The sequence below is a fragment of the Pseudorca crassidens genome, chromosome 6 (assembly GCF_039906515.1).
Source record: "Pseudorca crassidens isolate mPseCra1 chromosome 6, mPseCra1.hap1, whole genome shotgun sequence".
Lineage (NCBI taxonomy): Eukaryota > Metazoa > Chordata > Mammalia > Artiodactyla > Delphinidae > Pseudorca > Pseudorca crassidens.
In genome coordinates, this window is record NC_090301.1 from 69,052,227 (window position 1) to 69,075,708 (window position 23,482).

Genomic DNA, 23,482 nt, shown 5'->3' on the forward strand with positions numbered 1-23,482 from the left:
CATCCATTCTGCAAATGTTTCTCTGAAGAATATCAAGTCCTCCTAAATACTTTTGAGCTTTACATTCTTTTCTATTGAATCTACTATTTCCCTGTATTTCTGCCCATTTATTTTCTTTAAATTCATTTACTTTGTTTTTCAGGTTATCTTCCTTTCTTTCTTTAGAATTTTAAATGCCATCTGTTTATGATCACACTCAGGGAGGCTGCCTTTCACCTTTAAGTCCTCAACCAAGGCCTTTCTGAATATAGACCTAGGAGATAGGAAACCCTGCATTCTAATTTCTGGTCCTTGATTCTTATTCCATTTTGGCCTCCTATTGTGTCTGCTTGGGCTTACAACTGGTAAAATGAGGATATTACTAATACGTTTCTTAATTAAAGTGTAGGAAATTATTTTGATTAGAGTTTAGACAGATTTCAGAGAAACCTAAGCTGACACTGATTATCTTGCAGACACTAACAGACCCCAGCATGTAAACATCTGCTTCAAAATCAGTGGAAAATAGCATGATGATTTTTATTATACAAGATGAAATAGATTTTGAATGCCTTATCTAAGCATGCATGAATTATTTTAAGCAGTATTTTAAGTTCTGCTGAATTCTTTAAATGCCTAGATTTAACATTAAAAAAAAACAGAATAGAGTAACAGTTTAGAAAGGTTTTCCACTAGTAAGTAAGAGAAGCTAAAACACAGATTGCAATAAAGTAATATTCTGAGGCCAAATCTTAGTGTGATGTGTATTGACCACTGGTTTCTCAGCCCTATCAGACTAATGTCCCCTCGTTTCAACTTTTTGTTATACTCATTTTACTATCCTGAAATGACGTTCAGAGATGATTTAACCTATTTCTAAAAGTTCAACATTATTCCTTAACTTTAATTTAAAGGAGGAGTTAAAAGGAAAGTAGTTTATAATAAAATATTTCTCTCAATATGTTAATGTTCAAATATAACTATACTAGAAGACATAATGTGATTATCAGAAATAAGAAAAAAATTTGGTTTTAAGAACATTAAAGACATATAAAACAATCCACATAAGTACTGGCTAAAATGATAGAGCAGGAGTACTGAGGGATAACCAAGTAAAAACCACTATTGGAATAAATAATGACAGATCGGACTTATTTATATATAAATTTTTAAAATAGTAAATAATCAAAATTAAATTAGGAATAAAGCCAGAATCAACTGGGGAGAAAGTGAGAAAGTATGATATCCACAAAAATGAACTGGCCCTTGGTTTTAAGTTTAATGTCAAAATGATTCCCTATGGGATAACATGCAATGCAATAGTAATGCATTGCACAGGAGAAAGAAATCCCACTAAACATCAGGATGTATATTTATCCTCCAATACTTAAAAAAGACCTTGCAGACCATACGCCTTCAGAAGCAATGTGAACTAGAAGATGGATTAGAAGAAGAAATGGCAATCAAGACATTATAGAGAACACAGACATAAAGAACAAACTAGTGGTTACCAGTGGGCAAAAGGAAAGGGGGAAGGGGCACGATAGGGGTATGGGATTAAGCGATACAAACTACTTTGTATAAAATAAATAAGCAACAAGGATATATTGTGCAGCAAAGGGAAATAGAGCCATTATTTTGTAGTATGGAGTATAATTTATAAAAATATTGAATCACTATGTTGCATACCTGAAACTAATCTAGTATTGTAAACTGACTATACTTCAATAAAAAAGACATTATGGAGACATTGTGGCAGATCTCTAGGGAGTTCTTAAATCATTCCAGGTGTTTATTTTTTACCTAAAAATTAACATAGGCTTCTTTTTGTTGTATCATACATCATTTTACATATATAGGAGATCAATAATATAAAATATTTTAGCAGAAATTTTATTAATGATTTGAGGTGTGATTCCTATAATTGTCTGCAAATTTAATAATATTTTGTTCCAACATTGTTTTAAAAAGATTCAAATATCTTCATTTATATGTTTGCATGTGACAGCTACAAACACAGACTGTAACCTGAAGTCTGAAATTTTGTACTGGCAACTCAAATAACACAAGTAGTGTATCTCCAAGTGATTTGGTTTTCCAAAATGGTGAACAACTTTTGGTAAAGTTATGAACAAAAAAAAGTAAAAATCTTCATTCTATGTGGCAGTTGTAGCTCTGAAAGTTTCAGTGTATATTAAAATATGTGAAACAAGTTCAAGGCTCAGATCATTATAAATAGGCTTTTCACCTACATGAATGCCCGTTGGGACATCTGGGTCAATTTTTCATGGTGAGAGAATAGACACCTCCCATCACTGTAACAAACAAAAATTCCCCCACAGATGCCTCTAGGGTGAAGTACTGTTACAGTGTGAAAAGTATGCTTAAGGGTTTGAAATACAATTTAAGTATATACCTGAGCTCAGTGTTATATAATTTCATGTCAATATCCCTGTGTGCAGTAAAGTCACCTAAGCAGTGAAAATATGACATTAGAGTTGGGAAAAAGACAATATCTAAGAAATCTGAAGTCCTAGAATATTTTACAAATTTAAATATTAAGATATAGGCTGGGAATGTAGCCATAGAATGATACAAGAAAGGAGAAACTCTTTGGAGCATTTCTTGACTCTCTATAAGCAACAGACAATAGGTTCATCTCAAAAGAATATGTAGCTGGTCAGTGTACTTATCCTCAACTAAGGGGCCCAGGGTCTTGGCACAGTGCCAGATTGTCTTCGTAAGAAAGGAATGTGAGAAGTGACTAGCGTTGGTCAAAGAGTCCAAATTTCCAGGAATAAGATCTGGGTATCTAATGTATAGCATGGTTAAAAAAAAAAAAAGATGTAACCAGGTGCTGCCAACCCCAGACAAGTCTTATTTACCCAACTATGGTCACTTCAATTTTAAGTTATGTTTGCCAAAGCATTCTTCTGCTATGTTTTTTTTCCCCCTCAAAAAGTGGTCAGCCTTAAATCTAAATAAAAGGGAAAAAAAGAAAAGAAAGGAAAGATTTAAAACTCTCCCATAGGAGCCAAATTTTTCAATATAGTCCACATAACACACACACACACACACACACACACACACACCCATACACATAAATGACATTTGTCCTTCTCATTGTTACCTGAAATTCCTGTCTGGACTTAACTCTCAGAATCTCTGGGAAGCATCTCATACATGTAATAGAAGCATATGAAGAACACAACTGGCTTGTCACTTGTTATGGCACAGAGAAGGGAGTAATACGAATTGGAGCAGGCTAGACAGCCATTCAGAAGTTTCATGGCCAACATGATTTTAACCTTCCTTGAATAATTCCTAAATTATAAAAGTCCTTCCGTGAATAATTCTTAAATTATAAAAAAAGAAATTCTTGAGAAACTTTGAAAGTAGAATTTAGCCAATAATAGGGAGTAGAGTTCGTTCTTTTATTCCAGCCTTTAATGAAAGAAGCCAGTTAACAGCTAAAGCTGTCATCTGCTCTCTGGGTGCACACCTAGGGCACCATCTTATCCTTGGATACTCACATGCCTCTCCATATGTCAGATGGTGAACAGGTATCAGCCAGCTGCATTTAGTCACATCTGAATCAGGGTCACAATGGTCATGGATTACTAACAGGTCATTCAAGACCATCTCTTTCTTAATTTTTCCTGATATTGCTTTTACAAATACTTTCCAATTTTTTAGGGCCTTTTAATCATATCAAGTCAAGCCTCCTGGGATCCACGTCGGATTCAAACCTCAACAAATACAGCACCATTAACAAGATTCCACAGCTCACTCTGAATTTTTCAGATGTCAAAACTGAAAAAAAGAACACATCCCCTCCTTCTTCAGATAAAACCATTATTGCACCCAAAGTTAAAGATCGAACACACAATGTGACAGAGAAAGTTACCCAGGTAGGACACGATTTTACTATCAATTTTAACTGTTTTTAAAGTTATTTTCTGCACCATAAAACTCATTCCTTTTCCTATGAATGAATATTAAGAGAGGTAAGCCATTTATTTGCACTTCAATTTCTCAGAAGTTGGGTGACCCTCTAATGTAATAGATAAATAAAACTACAGACTATGATTTTATCTATTGCAAGACTAAGCAAAAATGGGCTGGCTTGGTTTTCTTGTTCCTTTTGTTGCAGAAGTGGTTAACCAGCTATTCATCATGTTTGGGCATTTATTGTTTTGCTGCCAACTCTTGCATTATTAAAGCATGTGTTTTTTTTTAATATAATGGATGTGTCTATCGAAGGTTTAGGCAACTAATTGGGATTTACTCTTAACTGTGGCCCTCTTTTTGCACTTACACTACTAAGTAGAGTCAGGTATAAGTCAGTGGAATTGGGGAAAAGAACTGTCTGAGTTGATGAAAAGTCAGAGTGAAACAATATATTTCACAGGAACAATATTGTTTTTTAAAAAAAATATTGCAAGTTGAACTAAGGTAAAAAGGTACTGTCTAGCAAGAGTCCTGTTTTAAAGAATAAAGAAAAATGATTTGTATTTATTATATCAAAATACCAACCTAAGCAGTACCCAGCTTTTGCTTACAATGCACTTACATTGTTGGGAATTCATGAGTCTAAAATTTGTGCCAAGTAAACAGTTTTTGTTTTTTTACAAACAATTTAACCTAGTATATTTGCTTAGCAAATCTTTTTATAAACAGTCACAATATAAAGATAAACTTGACCCCAATCTCTATCCCAAGCATTTAAGATTTTACATTAATATAGTTTTTTGTAATTGTAATCACTACAAACAACACTATAGTAGTTTGTAAATAATGTCTTAAATGTGAGCTAAAATAGCTATGTAAAGACCATGAGTCAGTTGTAAATAGACCTGAGTAGTCTCTATTTATTTGAGATGAGACATTATACATGCCATACTCAAATATATATTTTGATATTTATGTAGTAATTAGGCTTTCTACCCTTGGCATTTTGTTTTTCTCAACTTATACTTAGTAAACTGGGCCCAACAGTGATAAATGAATAGTCTACTGTTATTTGTGTTGTACTGACACCGTTTTGATAGCTTTGAATTTTACTTGCAATTAACTCAAAAAATATATTATTTGTAGACCATAATCATCATATGGATATATAGAAAGAGATTTTAGAAATTGAACAGTAGGCTGGTTGCAGATATTAGGGTCAGGGTCCTGCCAGTAGCGTAAGTGAGTAAAGTAGTCATGGTAGCACAGCAGGCATGGTAGGGGCTACAGGGACTTACAGAGCCCAGAGTCCCTCCTGAGCAGATGGCTGCCACTCATCTCCAGCTAACTGTGGTCATGCAAGAATGCATGACCAATGTTTTCAAATCTTCCAATTTTAAAAAGAATCTAGAAATCCAGAATTTAAGATAAACTCTTTATTTCTAAAAGTTGGCAAACTAATTCAAAATGCTTTTATAGGCCAAACAAAACATACCTAAGGCCTGTGGGCAGCCAAGTTTGATCTTTACAAAGTTTTCATGAGCTTGGTTCACTGCAGGGCCTACCTTATCCTGCCACCTTCAGCAGGTCCACTGTGCCAGGAGGAGATGAATGTACACATGGATCGGAGGTGGCACCTCTACTGGGACTTTCTGAGCCTGGTGAGAGGAAACATTTATACCAATAGCGCTAATGAAATCGTGGTGTTAAAGAATATAGGAACACAGGTCGAGGGAAAGTAATTATACTTTAAGGGAGGAAATTTCAGAGAAGAAAAACAGATGAGATGGGACATTTAAGATGGATCCAGAAGGTTACTTATCAAACTGGGTAGTGAGTGATGTTTAAAAGCATAACTCAGAGTCGCATGCTCTTGTGCTTTAATTCTGGCTAAGTCATTTATTGTGACATGGAGGCAAGTTTTAGTGATGACAAAACTTATTTCTCAGTGTTGATATAAGAATTAAATAGAATGATGTGTGGAAAGTGTTCATCAAGGTGCTATGTACATGGCAAGCAACATCAACCATTATTCTGTTTATTAATGTTCTTGTATGACTTCTCCTGGCCCTCTGCACTATCGCTGCAGGATCCTTTTATCTACACCCTGCCACGACCTAGTAAAACACCTGGCAGAGTAGAGTTCATGAACGTTTACTGAAGGAAGGAAGGCAAGAGAAGTTGACCAAGCAGACAAGGGAAGGGGTGAGAATCCCAGGTAGAGGAAACAGCAAGAACAAAGTTGTAGAGGCACAAAAGTCCACGTGCCTTCTCCTAACAAGTAGGTTCTTGAGCCAGGGAGTTGCTAGGCTGGGCAGGGGCTTGTTACAGATTGGGGAGCTGCTGGAACTTTCCCCTCTAGATGGTTCTTCAATACCTTTCTCCTCAAGTGCCTTGGGGGTTTGAGTAAAATGCAACAGCTGCCATCAACAGGTGAGCATTCTTTTAAGGTCTCATGCTTTCTCTTTAAAATCCTGTGACTTTCATATTTAGCTCCATAACATTACAATACTTGTTTTAACATTTAAAAAAATGTTTAAAACTGTTACTTAGCACTGAGGGACACTGAGGCCCACAACAAAACCCCATAGTTTTCCTACAGTTTCTTATACTTCACCCAAATCATCATGGAGTGCCCCTCCCCACAGCCTCCGAACTACCCCAGGCTGAGGAGCAGGCAAAAAACCTTTCAAAGGTGGGCTTTCCTGGTGGCGCAGCGGTTGAGAGTCCGCATGCCGATGCAGGGGACGCGGGTTCGTGCCCCGGTCCGGGACGATCCCACATGCCGTGGAGCGGCTGGGTCCGTGAGCCATGGCCGCTGAGCCTGCGCGTCCGGAGCCTGTGCTCCGCAACGGGAGAGGCCACAACACTTTTTTTTTTTTTTTCACTTTTTTTTTAACAATGTACAAGATACAGTGATAGGAAGGAGATTCTGGAGACAGAACACTTAAGTAGCTATGGTTCTGGCCAGAAATGATGAGGGACTGGAAAAAAATTGAGACTGAAAATTAGAAAGAAGGGGATATGTAGGCTCGCTCTATCTTCTTTTTAGGCCCCCTTTAGCTCTTAGTAGCAAAGCTTCCAGTTGTCAACATGTCAAACCAAACAAGGTGGAGATCAAATACTGAGACATTCCTCCTGCAAACGTAGCCTCTGGAAATTTTTTTAAGCACTTGAAAGCAGAGCGAGCCTATAACTATTTTCTCATTTAGTGTTTGTGAAGTTTCCTGATTGTAGCTATCTCTGGAACCCCCATATTCACAACATATAGTATCACTTGCCTCCTAGTCTCTAGAAATAATTTTGTAGTGACTCAGAAACTTTACTATTACCTTTGTTAGGACTACATGGAAATCCTCCTTGTCAAGATATTCTCAACGTATTTGCTGTAGGCAGCCAGCAGTATTTCCGTTATCTAATGTTCTAATATGTTTTATTCCCTTGATGGACTTGTATGGTAATCCTTTTTTCAAAAGATATCAGGGCTTTGTTCATCAGTCATTCAATAAGGATTTTTAAACACTCCTCTGAGCACAAACAATAGAGCAGACATCAAGAAAAAATAAAGGCATAAATGAAAGAAACAATTCATCTCTGTTCATTGTTATACTCTCTCACCATTTGGATCTTATCTCTGTTGTACTTTGGCTAATTATTAATTAGCCAGTTAGTTGTTTGCCTCCCCAGCTAGATTGAGTTTATTGAGCAGGGACCATGTTGCTATCCATTCATCTATTCATTCATTCATGCATCTGTGTATTTTTTTATTCACTCAACAAGCATTTATTGAGAGCTAGTATGTACAGTGTTAGGTTCCGGGAATTCATATTAAAAGGCAAATTCTCCGCCTTCAAGAAGTGATGGAGACAGACAAGTTCGGTACATAGGCATTGTAATGCAATGTGAAGTATTACACTATAGGTAAACTCAGAGAGCAGAGAGTGCTGGGAGAGGAAACATTGCCTATATTGGGAGGTTGGGGTGGTGATTGGGAAATATAAACTCTTAGATGAGTTTTGAAACTTGAGAATTTTCTGAGATTGTGTGTTAGAATCTGGAGTGGGGCACATCTGAGATTGTGTGTTAGAATCTGGAGTGGGGCACATTTGGGAAACTGTGAATACCAATGGATGAATGAAGCATGAGGTGTTTGTATTACTAGAGCCTAACGTAAGACACAGCACCTAAGAATCTTAAAAAATTCAGAAATGCACCACCAAAGGTGTTGGAGAGAATTAAGCAAGAGTAAATCTGTGGGTAAAAAATTCCCAAGGCAAATGCTTGCCTTCCAAACTCTTCCCTCAAGCAAGATTCTCATTCTTGCTGTTGTTTTAGGTCCAAAGATTCCTTTTAGTGGCTGGTCTGAGAGGCCAAACTTCTGCATGCATCAGCTCTTTATGTCATATTCCACCTGACCTTCTCTATTCATTGAAGGAAGTAGAAAATAACTCTCAGAGGATGTGGGTTTTTTCTTCCTTAACTACAATCCACCTGGTACAGGCAAATGTGTAGTAGGGTCCACTTTGGGGAAGTGGGGCCTTGGTTGGATAATTACTACCAAATTCCAGTGGAGTGATGGAGAGAAAACAATGAATTGGAAGAAATGTGCGGGTGAAGAGCAAAGATCTGCTTTCACCGTGCGATTGCATTTCTCAGTAAAGGATCAAATTCTTGGCTGTATCTGCCCCCTTTTAAATAAAAGTAAACCAAACTTTTACACTCTCATATCATTTCATTATTTTTGAGGCTAGTTCTAGTTCAGATGTTATGCTGAGCTTTAGGATAAAATGTATCATTGTGTTGTCACATTCAGCTCTTACAAATTTTGTACTAGATCACTCTCCCTAGACAGGCATAAGAATGTCAGAAGGTTTAAGAAGATGGCATTGTGGGTTTCAAATCTTTATTGGCCAGTCACATAAGGCTCTATCAGTCAGTGCTGTAACAGAATGCAAGTAATAGAAGCCTGAGTGAAACCACTTTAAGCAAAAAATGAAAGGAGGAGGGTCAGCTTATAGGGTCACATAACCGAAAAGTGCAGGGGCAGATCTGCTTTGGGCCACAGCTACATTCATTGTTTGAACAGCTGATGACATTCTCTCCTCTCAGCCTTGCTTTCTTCTGTATTGACTTCATGCTACATCTGATGGAAGCAAGGTCCTTAGACTCTTCTGTCTTAGCTAATACTCACAGTTGGTGATCTGATGGGAAAGGCTTTCTCTCCACCAGTGTCCATATCAATTCCCGAGATAGTGGACTCTGATTGGCCAACCTGAGTCCTGTGCTCAGCCTTGTGGTGGAAGAAGTATAGCCCTTGACTGCGGACCACACCAGAAAAAAGCAGCGGGGAAGGAAGGGCTCTAAGGAAAGAAAACAAAACAACAGTGGCCCATTGTGTAGATGAAGATAAGAATTCAGACTAACAGCATCTCACACACACACACACACACACACACACACACACACACACACAAAATAAATGCACATTATATGCTGGGTAGGCTCTAGAGACACAGAAGTATAAAACCTAGTACCAGTATTCAAGGGGTTATAAACTACTTGGAGAAAAATATTACAGCAACATATAATAATAGCATTTGCAAATGCTAATATAATAAGTACTACAAGATCATATTATGAAACTAAAGGTAGTTTGAGTGTCCTTTATATACAGTACTGGCCAAATTATGAGCAAATAGTTCCGCAACTTATTATTTTACTACTTAAAAGAAATGTCTAGTGAACTTAATAGAAACCCATATTGTGGTCATCAGAAAGACATATGATGAAGAAAAGAATTACTACTAGTCCACAACTATAGTTTTCTTATAGCTTTACTAAGGAGAATACTCAAAATAATTAGTTTCAGGAGTAATCACTAAGAGACTTAGGTCACAAGAGAGAAATTTCTGAATGTTTAAAAGGCCATATAATTTTGAAATCTACATAGAACCTTAAACCTAAAATAAATTCCCATTATCTGGGTTTTATTTAAGTATATTATTGGCGTGAAAATAGAATTATGATAGATTTAATAATAGGTGACACTGATTGAGCATTTACTCTATGCCAGGCTCTATGCTAAGTGGTTTAACAGATTATCAGTTTTAATCCACATAACACTCCTGTGAGTTGGTACTATTATTATCATCTCTAGTTCATAGAAGAGGAATCAAGCTTAGGAAGAAGGAAGCAACTTACCTAGGTCACACAATAGATGGTGAAAGTGGGCTTCAGACCGAGATCATCTGACTCGAAGAGTGAAGATCTTAATCTCTAAAGTACATCCTCTTTAATTCTGTTTTGTTTTCTTATCTGTCCCCTAAATCTACTCAGAAGTTAGCATGGCATTGGGAAATACCTGTAACATTTGGCTGTATGGCAAAATATCCTAATCTAAATGTTTACTAGTAACTGATTAGAGAAGTGAGTCTACAGAAATAAGGAAGAGAATGTGGTATATTTTCTCTAAAACTCCTCAAACTCTGCAAAAAGCAGCTGAATAAAACCATCATTCAGGATGCATTATCTCTTGTTTAAGTTCATATCCCATTTTTCTTTTTTTTTTGTTTAACATCTTTATTGGAGTATAATTTCTTTACAATGGTGTGTTAGTTTCTGCTTTATGACAAAGTGAATCAGCTATACATATACATATATCCTCATATCTCCTCCCTCTTGTGTCTCCCTCCCACCCTCCTTATAACACATCACTAGGTGGTCACAAAGCACCGAGCTGATCTCCCTGTGCTATGCAGCTGTGCTTTACGCTAGCCATCTATTTGACATTTGGTAGTGTATGTATGTCAATGCCACTCTCTCACTTCGTCCCAGCTTACCCTTCCCCCTCCCCGTGTCCATTCTCTACGTCTGCATCTTTATTCCTGTCCTGCCCCTAGGTTCTTCAGAAACTTTTTTTTTTTTTAGATTCCATATATGTGTGTTAGCATACGGTATGTGTTTTTCTCTTTCTGACTTACTTCACTCTGTATGACAGACTCTAGGTCCATCCACCTCACTCCAAATAACTCAATATCGTTTCTTTTTATGGCTAATATTCCATTGTATATATGTGCTACGTCTTCTTTACGCATTTATCTGTTGATGGACACTTAGGTTGCTTCCATGTCCTGGCTACTGTAAATAGAGCTGCAATGAACATTGTGGTACATGACTCTTTTTGAATTATGATTTTCTCAGGGTATATGCCCAGTAGTGAGATTGCTGGGTCGTATGGTAGTTCTATTTTTAGTTTTTTAAGGAACCTCCGTACTGTTCTCCATAGTGGCTGTATCAATTTACATTCCCACCAACAGTGCAAGAGGGTTCTCTTTTCTCCACACCCTCTCCAGCATTTATTGTTTGTAGATTTTTTATGATGACCATTCTGACTGGCGTGAGGTGATACCTCACTGTAGTTCTGATTTGCATTTCTCTAATGATTAGTGATGTTGAGCATCCTTTCATGTGTTTGTTGGCAATCTGTATATCTTTGGAGAAATGTTTATTTAGGTCTTCTGCCCATTTTCGGATTGGGTTGTTTGTTTTTTTGATATTGAGCTGCATGTGCTGCTTATAAATTTTGGAGATTAATCCTTTGTCCGTTGCTTCGTTTGCAAATATTTACTCCCATTCTGAGGGTTGTCTTTTCATCTTGTTTATGGTTTCCTTTGCTGTGCAAAAGCTTTTGAGTTTCATTAGGTCCCATTTCTTTATTTTTGTTTTTATTTCCATTTCTCTATGAGGTGGGTCAAAAAGGATCTTGCTGCTGTGATTAATGTCATAGAGTGTTCTGCCTATGTTTTGCTCTCAGAGTTTTATAAGGTCTGGCCTTACATTTAGGTCTTTAATCCATTTTGGTTTATTTTTGTGTATGGTGTTAGGGAGTGTTCTGATTTCATTCTTTTACATGTAGCTGTCCAGATTTCCCAGCACCACTTATTGAAGAGGCTGTCTTTTCTCCATTGTATATTCTTCCTTCCTTTTTCAAAAATAAAGTGACCATAGGTGTGTGGGTTTATCTCTGGGCTTTCTATACTGTTCCATTGATTTGTATTTCTGTTTTTGTGCCAGTACCATACTGTCTTGATTACTGTAGCTTTGTAGTATAGTCAGAAGTCCTGGAGCCTGATTCCTCCAGCTCTGTTTTTCTTTCACCAGATTGCTTTGGCTATTCAGGGTCTTTTGTGTTTCCATACAAAGTGAAATTTTCTGTTCTAGTTCTGTGAAAAATGCCATTGGTAGTTTGATAGGGATTGCAATGAATCTGTAGATTGCTTTGGGTACAATAGTCATTTTCACAATGTGGATTCGTCCTATCCAACACCATGGTATATCTCTCCATCTCTTTGTGCCATCTTTAATTTCTTTCATCATGGCTTATAGTTTTCTGCATACAGGTCTTTTGTCTCCTTAGGTAGGTGTATTCCTAGGTATTTATTCTTTTTGCTGCAATGATAAATGGGAGTGTTTCCTTAATTTCTCTTTCAGATTTTTCATCATTAGTGTACAGGAATGCAAGAGATTTCTGTGCATTAATTTTGTATCCTGCTACTTTACCACATTCATTGATTAGCTCTAGTAGTTTTCTGGTAGCATCTTTAGGATACTCTATGTATAGTATCATCTCATCTGCACTGACAGCTTTACTTCTTCTTTTCCAATTTGGATTGCTTTTATTTCTTTTTCATCTCTGATTGCTGTGGCTAAAACTTCCAAAACTATATTGAACAATAGTGGTGAGAGTGGACAACCTTGTCTTGTTCCTGATCTTGGAGGAAATGGTTTCAGTTTTTCACCATTGGGAACAATGTTGACTGTGGGTTTGTCATATATGGCCTTTATTATGTTGAGGTAAATACCCTCTATGCCTACTTTCTGGAGGATTTTTATCATAAATCGGTGTTCAATTTTGTCGAAAGCTTTTTCTGCATCTATTAAGATGATCATATGGTTTTTATCCTTCAGTTTGTTGTATGGTCTATCACATTGATTGATTTGAATATATTGAAGAATCCTTTCATTCCTGGGGTAAACTCCACTTGATCATGGTATATGCTCCTTTCAATGTGCTGTTGGATTCTGTTTGCTAATATTTTGTTGAGGATTTTTGCATCTATGTTCATCAGTGATATTGGCCTCTAGTTTTCTTTCATGGTGACATCTTTGTCTGGTTTTGGTACCAGGGTGATGGTGACCTCGTAGAATGAGTTTGGGAGTGTTTCTCCCTCTGCTTTATTTTGAAAGAGTTTGAGAATGATAGGTGTTAGCTCTTCTCTAAATGTTTGATAGAATTCACCTGTGAAGCCATCTGGTCCTGGGCTTTTGTTTGTTGGAAGATTTTTAATCACAGTCTCAATTTCAGTGCTTTTGATTGTCTGTTCATATTTTCTATTTCTTCCTGGTTCAGTCTTGGAAAGTTGTGGTTTTCTAAGAATTTGTCCATTTCTTCCAGGTTGTCCATTTTATTGGCATATAGTTGCTTGTAGTAATCTCTTATGATCCTTTGTATTTCTGCAGTGTCAGTTGTTACTTCTCCTTTTTCATTTCTAATTCTATTGATTTGAGTCTTCTCCCTTTTCTTCTTGATTAGTCTAGTAATGGTTTATCAACTTTGTTTATCTTCTCAAAGAACCAGGTTTTAGTTTTATTGATCTTTGCTGTTGTTTCCTTCATTTCTTTTTCATTTATTTCTGCTCTGATTTTTATGATTTCTTTCCTTCTGCTAACTTTGTGATTTTTTTGTTCTTCTTTCTCTGATTGCTTTAGGTGTAAAGTTAGGTTGTTTATTTGAGGTGTTTCTTGTTTCTTGAGGTAGGATTGTATTGCTATAAACTTCCCTCCCAGAACTGCTTTTGCTGCATCCCATAAGTTTTGGGTCATCGTGTTTTCATTGTCATTTGTTTCTAGGTATTTTTTGATTTCCTCTTTGATTTCTTCAGTGATCTCTTGGTTATTTAGTAGTGTATTGTTTAGCCTCCATGTGTTTGTATTTTTTACAGTTTTTTTCTTTCCTTTAATTGTTATCTAGTCTTACAGCATTGTGGTCAGAAAAGATAGTGGATATGATTTCAATTTTCTTAAATTTCAATTTTCTTAAATTTTCTTAAATTTCTTAAATTTCTTAAAGGCTTGATTTGTGACCCAAGATATGATATATCCTGGAAAATGTTCCATGAGCACTTGAGAAGAAAGTGTATTCTGTTGTTTTGGAATGGAATGTCCTATAAATATCAATTAAGTCGATATTGTTTAATGTATCATTTAAAGCTTGTGTTTCCTTATTTATTTTCATTTTGGATGTTCTGTCCATTGGTGAAAGTGAGGTGTTAAAGTCCCCTACTTTGATTGTGTTACTGTCAATTTCCCCTTTTATGGCTGTTAGCATCTGTCTTATGTATTGAGGTGCTCCTATGTTGGGTGCATAAATATTTACAATTGTTATATCTTCTTCTTCGATCAATCCCTTGATCATTATGTAGTGTCCTTCTTTGTCTCTTCTGATAGTCTTTATTTTAAAGTCTATTATGTACGATATGAGAATTGCTACTCCAGCTTTCTTTTGATTTCCATTTGCATGGAATATCTTATTCCACCCCCTCACTTTCAGTCTGTATGTGTCCCTAGGTCTGAAGTGGGTCTCTTGTAGACAGCATATATACGGGTCTTGTTTTTGTATCCATTCAGCCAGTCTATATCTTTTGATGGAGCGTTTAATCCATTTACATTTAAGGTAGTTATTGATATGTATGTTCCTATTACCATTTTCTTAACTGATTTTGGTTTGTTATTGTAGGCCTTTTCCTTCTTTTGTGTTTCTTGCCTAGAGAAGTTTATTTAGCATTTGTTGTAAAGCTGGTTTGGTGATGCTGAATTCTCTTAGCTTTTGCTTTTCTGTAAAGGTTTTAATTTCTCCGTCGAATATGAATGAGATCCTTGCTGGGTAGAGTAATCTTGATTGTAGGTTTTTCCCTTTCATCACTTTAAGTATGTCCTGCCACGCCCCTTTGGCTTGCAGAGTTTCTGCTGAAAGATTAGCTGTTAACCTTATGTGGATTCCCTTGTATATTATTTGTTGTTTTTCCCTTGCTGCTTTTAATATTTTTTCTTTGTATTTAATTTTTGATAGTTTGATTAATATGTGTCTTTGCGTGTTTCTCCTTGGATTTATCCTGTATGGGACTCTCTGCGCTTCCTGGACTTGATTGACAATTTCCTTTCCCATATTAGGGAAGTTTTCAACTATAATCTCTTCAAATATTTTCTCAGTCCCCTTTCTTCTCTTCTTCTTCTGGGACCCCTATAATTCAAATGTTGGTGCATTTAATGTTGTCCCAGGTCTCTGAGGCGGTCCTCAGTTCTTTTCCTTCTTTTTTCTTTATTCTGCTCTGCGGGAGTTATTTCCACTATTTTATCTTCCAAGTCACTTATCCATTCTTCTGCCTCAGTTATTCTGTTATTGTTTCCTTCTAGAGAATTTTTTATTTCATTGATTGTGTTGTTCATCATTGTATGTTTGCTCTTTAGTTCTTCTAGGTCCTTGTTAAACGTTTCTTGCATTTTCTCCATTCTATTTCCAAGATTTTGGATGCTCTTTACTATCATTACTCTGAATTCTTTTTCAGGTAGACTGCCTATTTCTTCTTCATTTGTTTGGTCTGGTGGGTTTTTACCTTGATCCTTCATCTGCTGTGTGTTTCTCTGTCTTCTCATTTTGCTTGACTTACTGTGTTTGGGGTCTCCTTTTTGCAGGCTCCAGGTTCACAGTTCCCGTTGTTTCTGGTGTCTCCCCCGAGTGTCTAAGGTTGTTTCAGTTGGTTATATAGGCTTCCTGGTGGAGGGGACTGGTGCGTGTGTTCTGGTGGATGAGGCTGTATCTTGTCTTTCTGATGGGCAGGACCATACCCCGTGGTGTGTTTTGGGGTGTCTGTGACCTTATTATGATTTTAGGCAGCCTCTCTGCTAATGTGTGGGGTTGTGTTCCTGTCTTGCTAGTTGTTTGGCAGTAGGTGGCCAGCACTGTAGCTTGCGTTCGTTGAGTGGAGGTGGGTCTTAGCGTTGAGATGGAAATGTCAGGCAGAGCTTTCACCATTTGATATTACGTGGAGCTGGGAGGTCTCTGGTGGACCAATGTCCTGAAATTGGCTCTCCCACATCAGAGGCACAGGCCTGACACCCAGCCAGAGCACAAATACCCTGTCAGCCACATGGCCAGGTACGTGGGCAGTTTTTTGCCTTTTGGGAAGTCTGAGGTCTTCTGCAGCATTCAGTAGGTGTTCTGTAGGAGTTGTTCCACACGTAGATGTATTTCTGATGTATTTGTGGGGAGGAAGGTGATCTCTTTGTCTTATTTCTCCACCATCTTGAAGGTCTCCCCCTATCCCATTTTTCTTAAGCTAATTTTTGATTATGATGAAATTTTTTTTTTATTGGTGGCATGCCACTTGGATGCAGGAAAAGCAAAATTACACTGATATTGCTGACATAAAGAGCTCTAAGTATTAGCTTTTCACTTTTCACTGAATTTTGTCCATTGTAAATATGCTCATTATCTCTTCATGATTCAGTGTTCTCAATTTATACTGACTTTTGACAGAAATCCAAAACAATATTTGTAATTCAGTACTTCTTTAGAAATGGAGATTGATTTGTAATGGAGAGATAGCATTGATTTCATATTATTTGCTAATGTTTAAAATTATAAATGTGTGTAATTTGTGTATATCAATTATACTTCAGTAAAGCTAAAGAAAATATATATCATCTCAGGTAAATAGTACAAACTTTCTTAATGCTTTCTGTAGTTTCCCTCAAACTAGATAAACTTATTCCTAAATTTTCTTCTTTGACAGTATTAAAAAATATCTTCTAGATGCAACTACAAATTAAAAATACTTTTCAATAATAATGTCATTTTAATTATGACTCCAATTCAGACTCTGACACCAGCTGGGTGTTCTACACAATTCAACTCAATTCTGACACTATCTACCCAGAGATAGCATCAGAGGCCACAGATTAAAGGCTCAGTCCCTCAAGACTGTCCCCCACTTCAGATGTCAATTGCAATACAAGTATCACCTGTGCTTCTGACCAACTGGCTTTAAACTGAAGGCTCCCATGACCCCCTCCGTCAGTTAGATTAACTTGCTAGAGACTCACAGAATTCAGGAAACCTGTTTACTCACTAGATTACCAATGTATTACAAAAGATATTAAAGGATACAAATCAACAGCCAGATGAAGAGATACATAGGGTGAGATCCTGAATGAAGGAGCTTATGTCCCTGTGGTGCTTGGGCCCAGCATGATGGCACAAGGAAGACTTCTGTTTCACCAGCCTGGAAGCTCTCAGAACCCCCTCCTTTTAGGGTTTTTATTGAGGCTTCATTACATGGGCATGATTAATTAATTCATTGGCTATTGTCTATGTATTCAACCTCCAGCCCTTCTCCCCACCCTGGAGATCAGGAGTGGGACTGACAGTTCCAACCGTTTAATCAAGAGGTTGATTCCACTGTTGACCAACCCCCATCCTTAGCTGACTTAGAAGCTTTCCAAAAGTCATCTCACTGACATAACAAATGACAACTTATCTCTCTCAGCATGTAGGAAATTCCAAAGATTTAAGAGTTCTGTGCCAGGAATGAGGACTAAGACCAAATATATATTTCTCATTATAAATCGCAATATCACAGTCATGAATTAAAAATAACACTTAGGACTTCCCTGGTGGCGCAGTGGTTGAGAGTCTGCCTGCCGATGCAGGGGACACGGGTTCATGTCCCAGTCCGGGAGGATCCCACATGCCGCGGAGCCGCTGGGCCCATGAGCCATGGCCGCTGAGCCTGCGCGTCCGGAGCCTGTGCTCCGCAACGGGAGAGGCCACAACAGTGAGAGGCCCGCGTACCACAAAAAAAATAAAAATAACACTTAATTGAAAAGTCTATTTTTTCAACAGTTATTTTTATAAAGCCTCATTGATTCTTCACTCTTGAAATTACAAAAAACAACATTCACAATACTTCTACAGTATGATTTAAATGTTTTCCTAAACCTCACTGTTTGCCTAAACTAAGTATCCTGCAAACCTCAATAAAACTGTACAGATCATCTTGAACTGCCAGAAATAGTAACAAACACAAAATTCCAAATTAAATTTGAAATGCAGTGCAGGAGTCCCAAATTGCCTCTGAACACTTCCAATTTAATGTGACATTAATTTTGCATCTATTATCTTACTGTTATTTATAGAATACCATCAAACTTGGTTCAGCAAAACAGAAATCACCATCCAATATTTTCCTCCTATTCTGGATTTGGTCTGTGTCTATACATGCAAATTGAAATGAAAAACAATATATGTGGGTACTGCAAGTAGGAGTAAAGCACATTCATCAGGATAATTATTGATTCAATCTTTGTGAGTGCTTACTAAATGTAAGTCAAAGTCTTATGTACAATGGTGATACAAAAATGTATAAGTCAACGTCCTTGCCTTTGGTGGCCTTTGATTGAATGCAAATCTTTGATCTTTGAGATCCTGGATTATGTCTTCTAGTTCTCTCTGGGCAAATAAATATATAATCTAGGGAATGATGAGGAAAAGATAAAAAGTATAGACATGTAAGTAGCAATTGACTACTGCAAACATGTTGTGTGCTATATAGATATTAAACGTAAAATAAGGATGCTATTTTGAAAACACGTGTGTAATTTTAAAAAGTAAAAGATTAATTTTCTATTTTCACTAATTACTATATGCACATCAAAATTCATCACTTGCTGACATATTTGAAATTAAAATAAAGTTTCTTGGGCTTCCCTGGTGGCGCAGTGGTTGAGAGTCCGCCTGCCGATGCAGGGGACACGGGTTTGTGCCCCGGTCCGGGAGGATCCCACATGTCGCGGAGCAGCTGGGCCCGTGAGCCATGGCCGCTGAGCCTGCGCGTCACGAGCCTGTGCTCCACAATGGGAGAGGCCACAACAGTGAGAGGCCTGCCAAAAAAAATAATAATAATAAAAATAAAATAAATAAAGTTTCTTTCCAGTTTTAAAAATCTTAATTAGCTCAAAAGTTATACTTCTCTATATTCTAAATGATGAAGGAATAACATCCCTGGTAGCCGCTGACTAAGAGCCATAGCTTGTAAAGCAATCATTTATGTACAAATTGCTTTTAAAAAGCACCTGTTTGGTTTTGTACATTCATCAGACATTTTTAAATGAAAGGAGGAAAAATACCCCTTTCCTTTAAAAGTTCTGTCAGCCAAAGAAACCAGATTGAAAATAGATGCTTGAAATAAAGAAGTAAAATACCAGTGGTCAGAATAGACAGGTAAAAATAATTTTGCTTAGCATACATAGCAATCGCCTGGTTGCTATGGCAACCAAGACAAAGATTGCAGCTATCTGTTGCCAAGGTGGTTCAGTTTGTATCCCCCCAGTCAGTATAAGCCTTGGGTTAAAGTCAAACTCTGGAGCAGAAAGGAAGCACTGGACAGAGAGTTCCTTTGTTCTTTTGCCCTCATGGCCTAGGGGTTGGGACAAACAAAATTCAAGGTGGGTTGCCTACTGCGAGTGGGCAGAAGCAGTAATTTTTCATGTTTCATAGGATGAGAATTAATTATTTTTATCAGGTATGGAAATTCAGAGCAGACATGGCATTTTCACATACCCAAGCAACCCAAGGTCTTGTAATGTTAAGTAGCTGTGGACTGTTCCTTGAGTTAGGAAGTGAATTCAACCATGGAATCTAATTTGAAGGAAATCCCAAATAAGAAAGTAAAATAAAATAAAAGGTCTCATTGGTTATCTTGGTGGTGAAATTGTGAGTAATATATTTTTCTCTTTAGCTCTACTTCTCTGTATTGTGCTAATCTCATTTATAATGGAAAATATGTAGTTAGATATAAACCCACTGAAACTCAATTGCTCCGAAAGAGTTCATTAAAAAGCAGTTAATCTTCACAGAATTTTAAAATTTAAAGGACACTTAAATATCATCTTGCCCAGGTTTTTGGTTTATTTTTTTAAACTCTTTGATCAATGGAATCATCTGGAATTAAATCTCTCTCTCTCTCTCTCTCTCTCTCTCTCTCTGTGTGTCCTCCCACCTCCTGGAAATTCAGTAATTTTCAATGGAACCTGAGGATTGTGACTTTTTAACAATTCTCATTCTATTTGCAGCCTCTACTCCCACATTATTAAGATCAGGCAAATTTGGGAAACATGGGTGTAGCCCAATCTTTCCATTCTGCCTGTAAAGTTAAAGCTGAAAAAAGAACCCAGTAGAGACCTAGCGTTTGTATTTCCTCATTGTTATTGTACATTATCACTCTTTCTGTAGATTTCTCAATGAGGTAACTGGTTCAGTTATATATTCTTATGATGTTTTAATTACAGTGTATTTGTTTTTGAAATAAAAACATGTTCAAGCTTACTTACACAACTCATATTGGAGAAACAGGCTTACTGCCATATTGATTTCTCGTGTAAACCCTCTAAGAAACAATGTCCATTTAAGGGTTTGCCTAGGCCAGAGTGCTTCAAGTGTCTTCCTCAAAACATGGGTCTCACAATTGTTTCCTAGAAGAAGCTTTTCTTAGTCAAGTAATACCTGCTCCCCCAAGAAATTAACATGGCAAATTAACACAAAAGTTCTGTGAAGTCCTAAATTAAAGAAATCTGAAAAAAAATTTTACCCAACACTTCTCAAACATTTTTGATGACAGAATTCATTTTTAATTTGCCTTTTTCTTTGTATAACATCTATTGATATCGTGAATTCATATTTGAGGAAAGATTTTTTTTTTTTTTTTTTTTTTTTTTGCGGTACGCGGGCCTCTCACTGTTGTGGCCTCTCCCGTTGCGGAGCACAGGCTCCGGACGCGCAGGCTCAGAGGCCATGGCTCACGGACCCAGCCGCTCCGCGGCATGTGGGATCTTCCCAGACCGGGGCACGAACCCGCATCCCCTGCATCGGCAGGCGGACTCTCAACCACTGCACCACCAGGGAAGCCCGAGGAAAGATTTTTTAGGAAATACTAGCCTAGACAAAATGTTTTTTCACAGATAACTGTGAGCACTATATGTTCAACTCAAACATGGATGTGTTAGAAATTTTTTTAATTTTTAAAAGAAAGAGGGTTAGGACAAGCATGAGGTAATACTGGTGGGAAGGAGGTAGTACATAATAGGAAGTACATTTTTCTTCCTTGTTTTAGTGAAGTCCACTCAGGTTTTTTTCCTAACAATGTACCAAATATAGAACTCAGTACAGAAGAGCTGGAAAAAATACCGTATATATTTCCTTCTCTGTTCTAAATACCATGTTTATTTCCTTTTCTGTTTTAAATATTCGTTATAAGTATACCTGTATTTTGAAGCCTACTCTTTTAGATTCAATTAGGTAGAAATGGAAAAATGTGGGATGCAGGGTCATACATAAAAAGTGTCTAATTCTTTCTTCTGAGAGTAGCATAGCTAAAGCTGGCCATAGGCTGAGAATGGAAAAACCTCTCTTTCTGCCCCTTGTTCCAGTGTCCTGAGGTTGGTGGCACTAAGGATGTTACTGTAATGGTGGGAACAGAGACAAGGTGGTCTGTGGTGTGAGAACCAGGGCACATAATCATGCTACTTTCCGTACTTCCTTGGCTCCTTTATTTCCTATTGGTGTCTCAGTTCTCCTTTTCAGATGTGGCAGAACATATTAAAAAAGGATCTGCAGGCAGATCTAGTTTCTGGTGCCTGTTGATCCTTCTTTCATTTGAAGTGAAGAGTCAAGCTGAGAAATCCCTATACCATTGTGAGGAACACAGGCTTAATTTTCAGGTCACGGCAACAACATTAGGTGAGACTGAGCAACGCAAGCCAAAAGGGAAAAAGAATGTATTGATAGTAGAGAGGAATATTCTGGTGCTGTTTCTTGGTTGAATGGCAGCTGTCAGTTGAGCTGTACAATCCTGTTTCAGGTGATAAGCTGTCATTTGTAAATTATGCCCATAGCTGTATTCATTATTCATGGGTTGGTATTGGCAAAGAATGATTTCAGGCGCCCAAGTGTTCCTACCTGCAGGCACCTGAATTACTTCCAAAATTGACTACTCTATTACCTGTCAGGCCCTTTCATTCTTTTTCTACCACTGTCTGATCCTACCAGCCTACTTTTTGTTTCCAGTGAAGAAAGACTTCTTTCCTTTTCCTAGGCTTTCTGCCTTAGGAATGAATGAAAAAATTCTGATGAACAGAGAACTTTAATGCTAGTAAATGAACAACTGCAAGCATGAGATTTCAGTATAAGGTTAACTTTAAAACAAAAGTATTTTCCAAAGAATAAGTATTACTGTCCACTCTACACAATCTATTACTTAAAGTGAGTAAAAACTAAGGTATGAACTGCTGGATATTTAAAAAGAGAGAGTTCATTACCGTATTTTTGCATTTTAGAATTGTTTTATATTGTTTTTATAATAAATTAGAATAACCCCTCAGCTTAGTCTTCTGATTAGCCATTTTAAGATTTTGAATATGTTTCTTACACAGATTACCCCAAATTTGTCTGCATTTTGAATCCAAACTACTCCTTTAGAATTACTCAGGTAGAGAGGGGAAAACGATCAGTGTGCAGGGAGGTTGAAGGAGTCCCGCTTTGAAGGCAGTTTTGTTCCATCCTGAATCGTGAAACTCCCTTTTTTTAAGTTCAGGGAAAACAACAGAGACACAGGTTCCTTAGTTCCTATTTCATTTCCATGCAGTGATCTTCTCTGGCGTATCAAACTGCCAAGAAAAGAATTATCGCACGTTGGATAAATTAGGGTTCATCCTAACAGTGTGGTCTTCTGGTTTCTTTGCCATGTTTCTGACTCGGCAATAAAGAAAACATAGAATGTAATAGAGAGAAATACTGTAGTGCTGCCTTGAAGGAAACCTCCTTTATAAAATAAAAATTGTCAATGAGATTGTTCCAATAGTCTATTATCTGCCTCGGGTATAGGACAGAAAATTATCTTTGTGGGGAAGCGAACAACTTTTTTAACACAGTCACTGAAATTTAAACTGATATTACTCTTTCGTTCTGAGAATATTCTCAGAAAAAAAGAATCTAATGCTATTTTTGTGCCAGCAGGTTCAAATGTAAAATTTATATTAATTGTTGAGAAGAGACACAATATACAAGAACATAAAAAAGCAACAAAGAAAGTGGTGAACTTCTGTTTCTTAAGAAATTGATTTTATCATTGAAAGAAAGAATTCCTAAATGTTATCAAGAACAGTAATTCATATTGCAGAACCTCTTTCATTGTATGTAAAATTGAAGCTCATATCAAAAGACCATAGCAAAACACAGAAATATATGCCTCATGGATGGAGGAAATAACCTGAAACTTGATTTAGGCAGCATGGCCCATTGTCCACAGTATTTGAAGAGGTTACAGTGTAAAGTTTTGAAATTATTGGTTGTAATGGAAGACTTTTGTTAAAATATTTTTGATGTAGTTAACACACACACATCTCTCGTTCCCACCCATATGGAATATTAAATTATCTATTT

At 37.1% G+C, this 23,482-nt stretch overlaps 1 protein-coding gene across 2 annotated transcripts in view; it reads left to right on the forward strand.

Annotated features, from left to right (window-relative positions):
* KCNH7 (potassium voltage-gated channel subfamily H member 7) overlaps positions 1-23,482 on the forward strand; it is a 449,578-nt gene that overhangs the window by 326,938 nt on the left and 99,158 nt on the right. For both annotated transcript variants that reach the window (XM_067741723.1, XM_067741724.1), the window contains exon 6: positions 3,676-3,890. In XM_067741723.1, the coding sequence (XP_067597824.1) occupies positions 3,676-3,890 (215 nt within the window). The remainder of the gene's footprint in view (positions 1-3,675; positions 3,891-23,482) is intronic.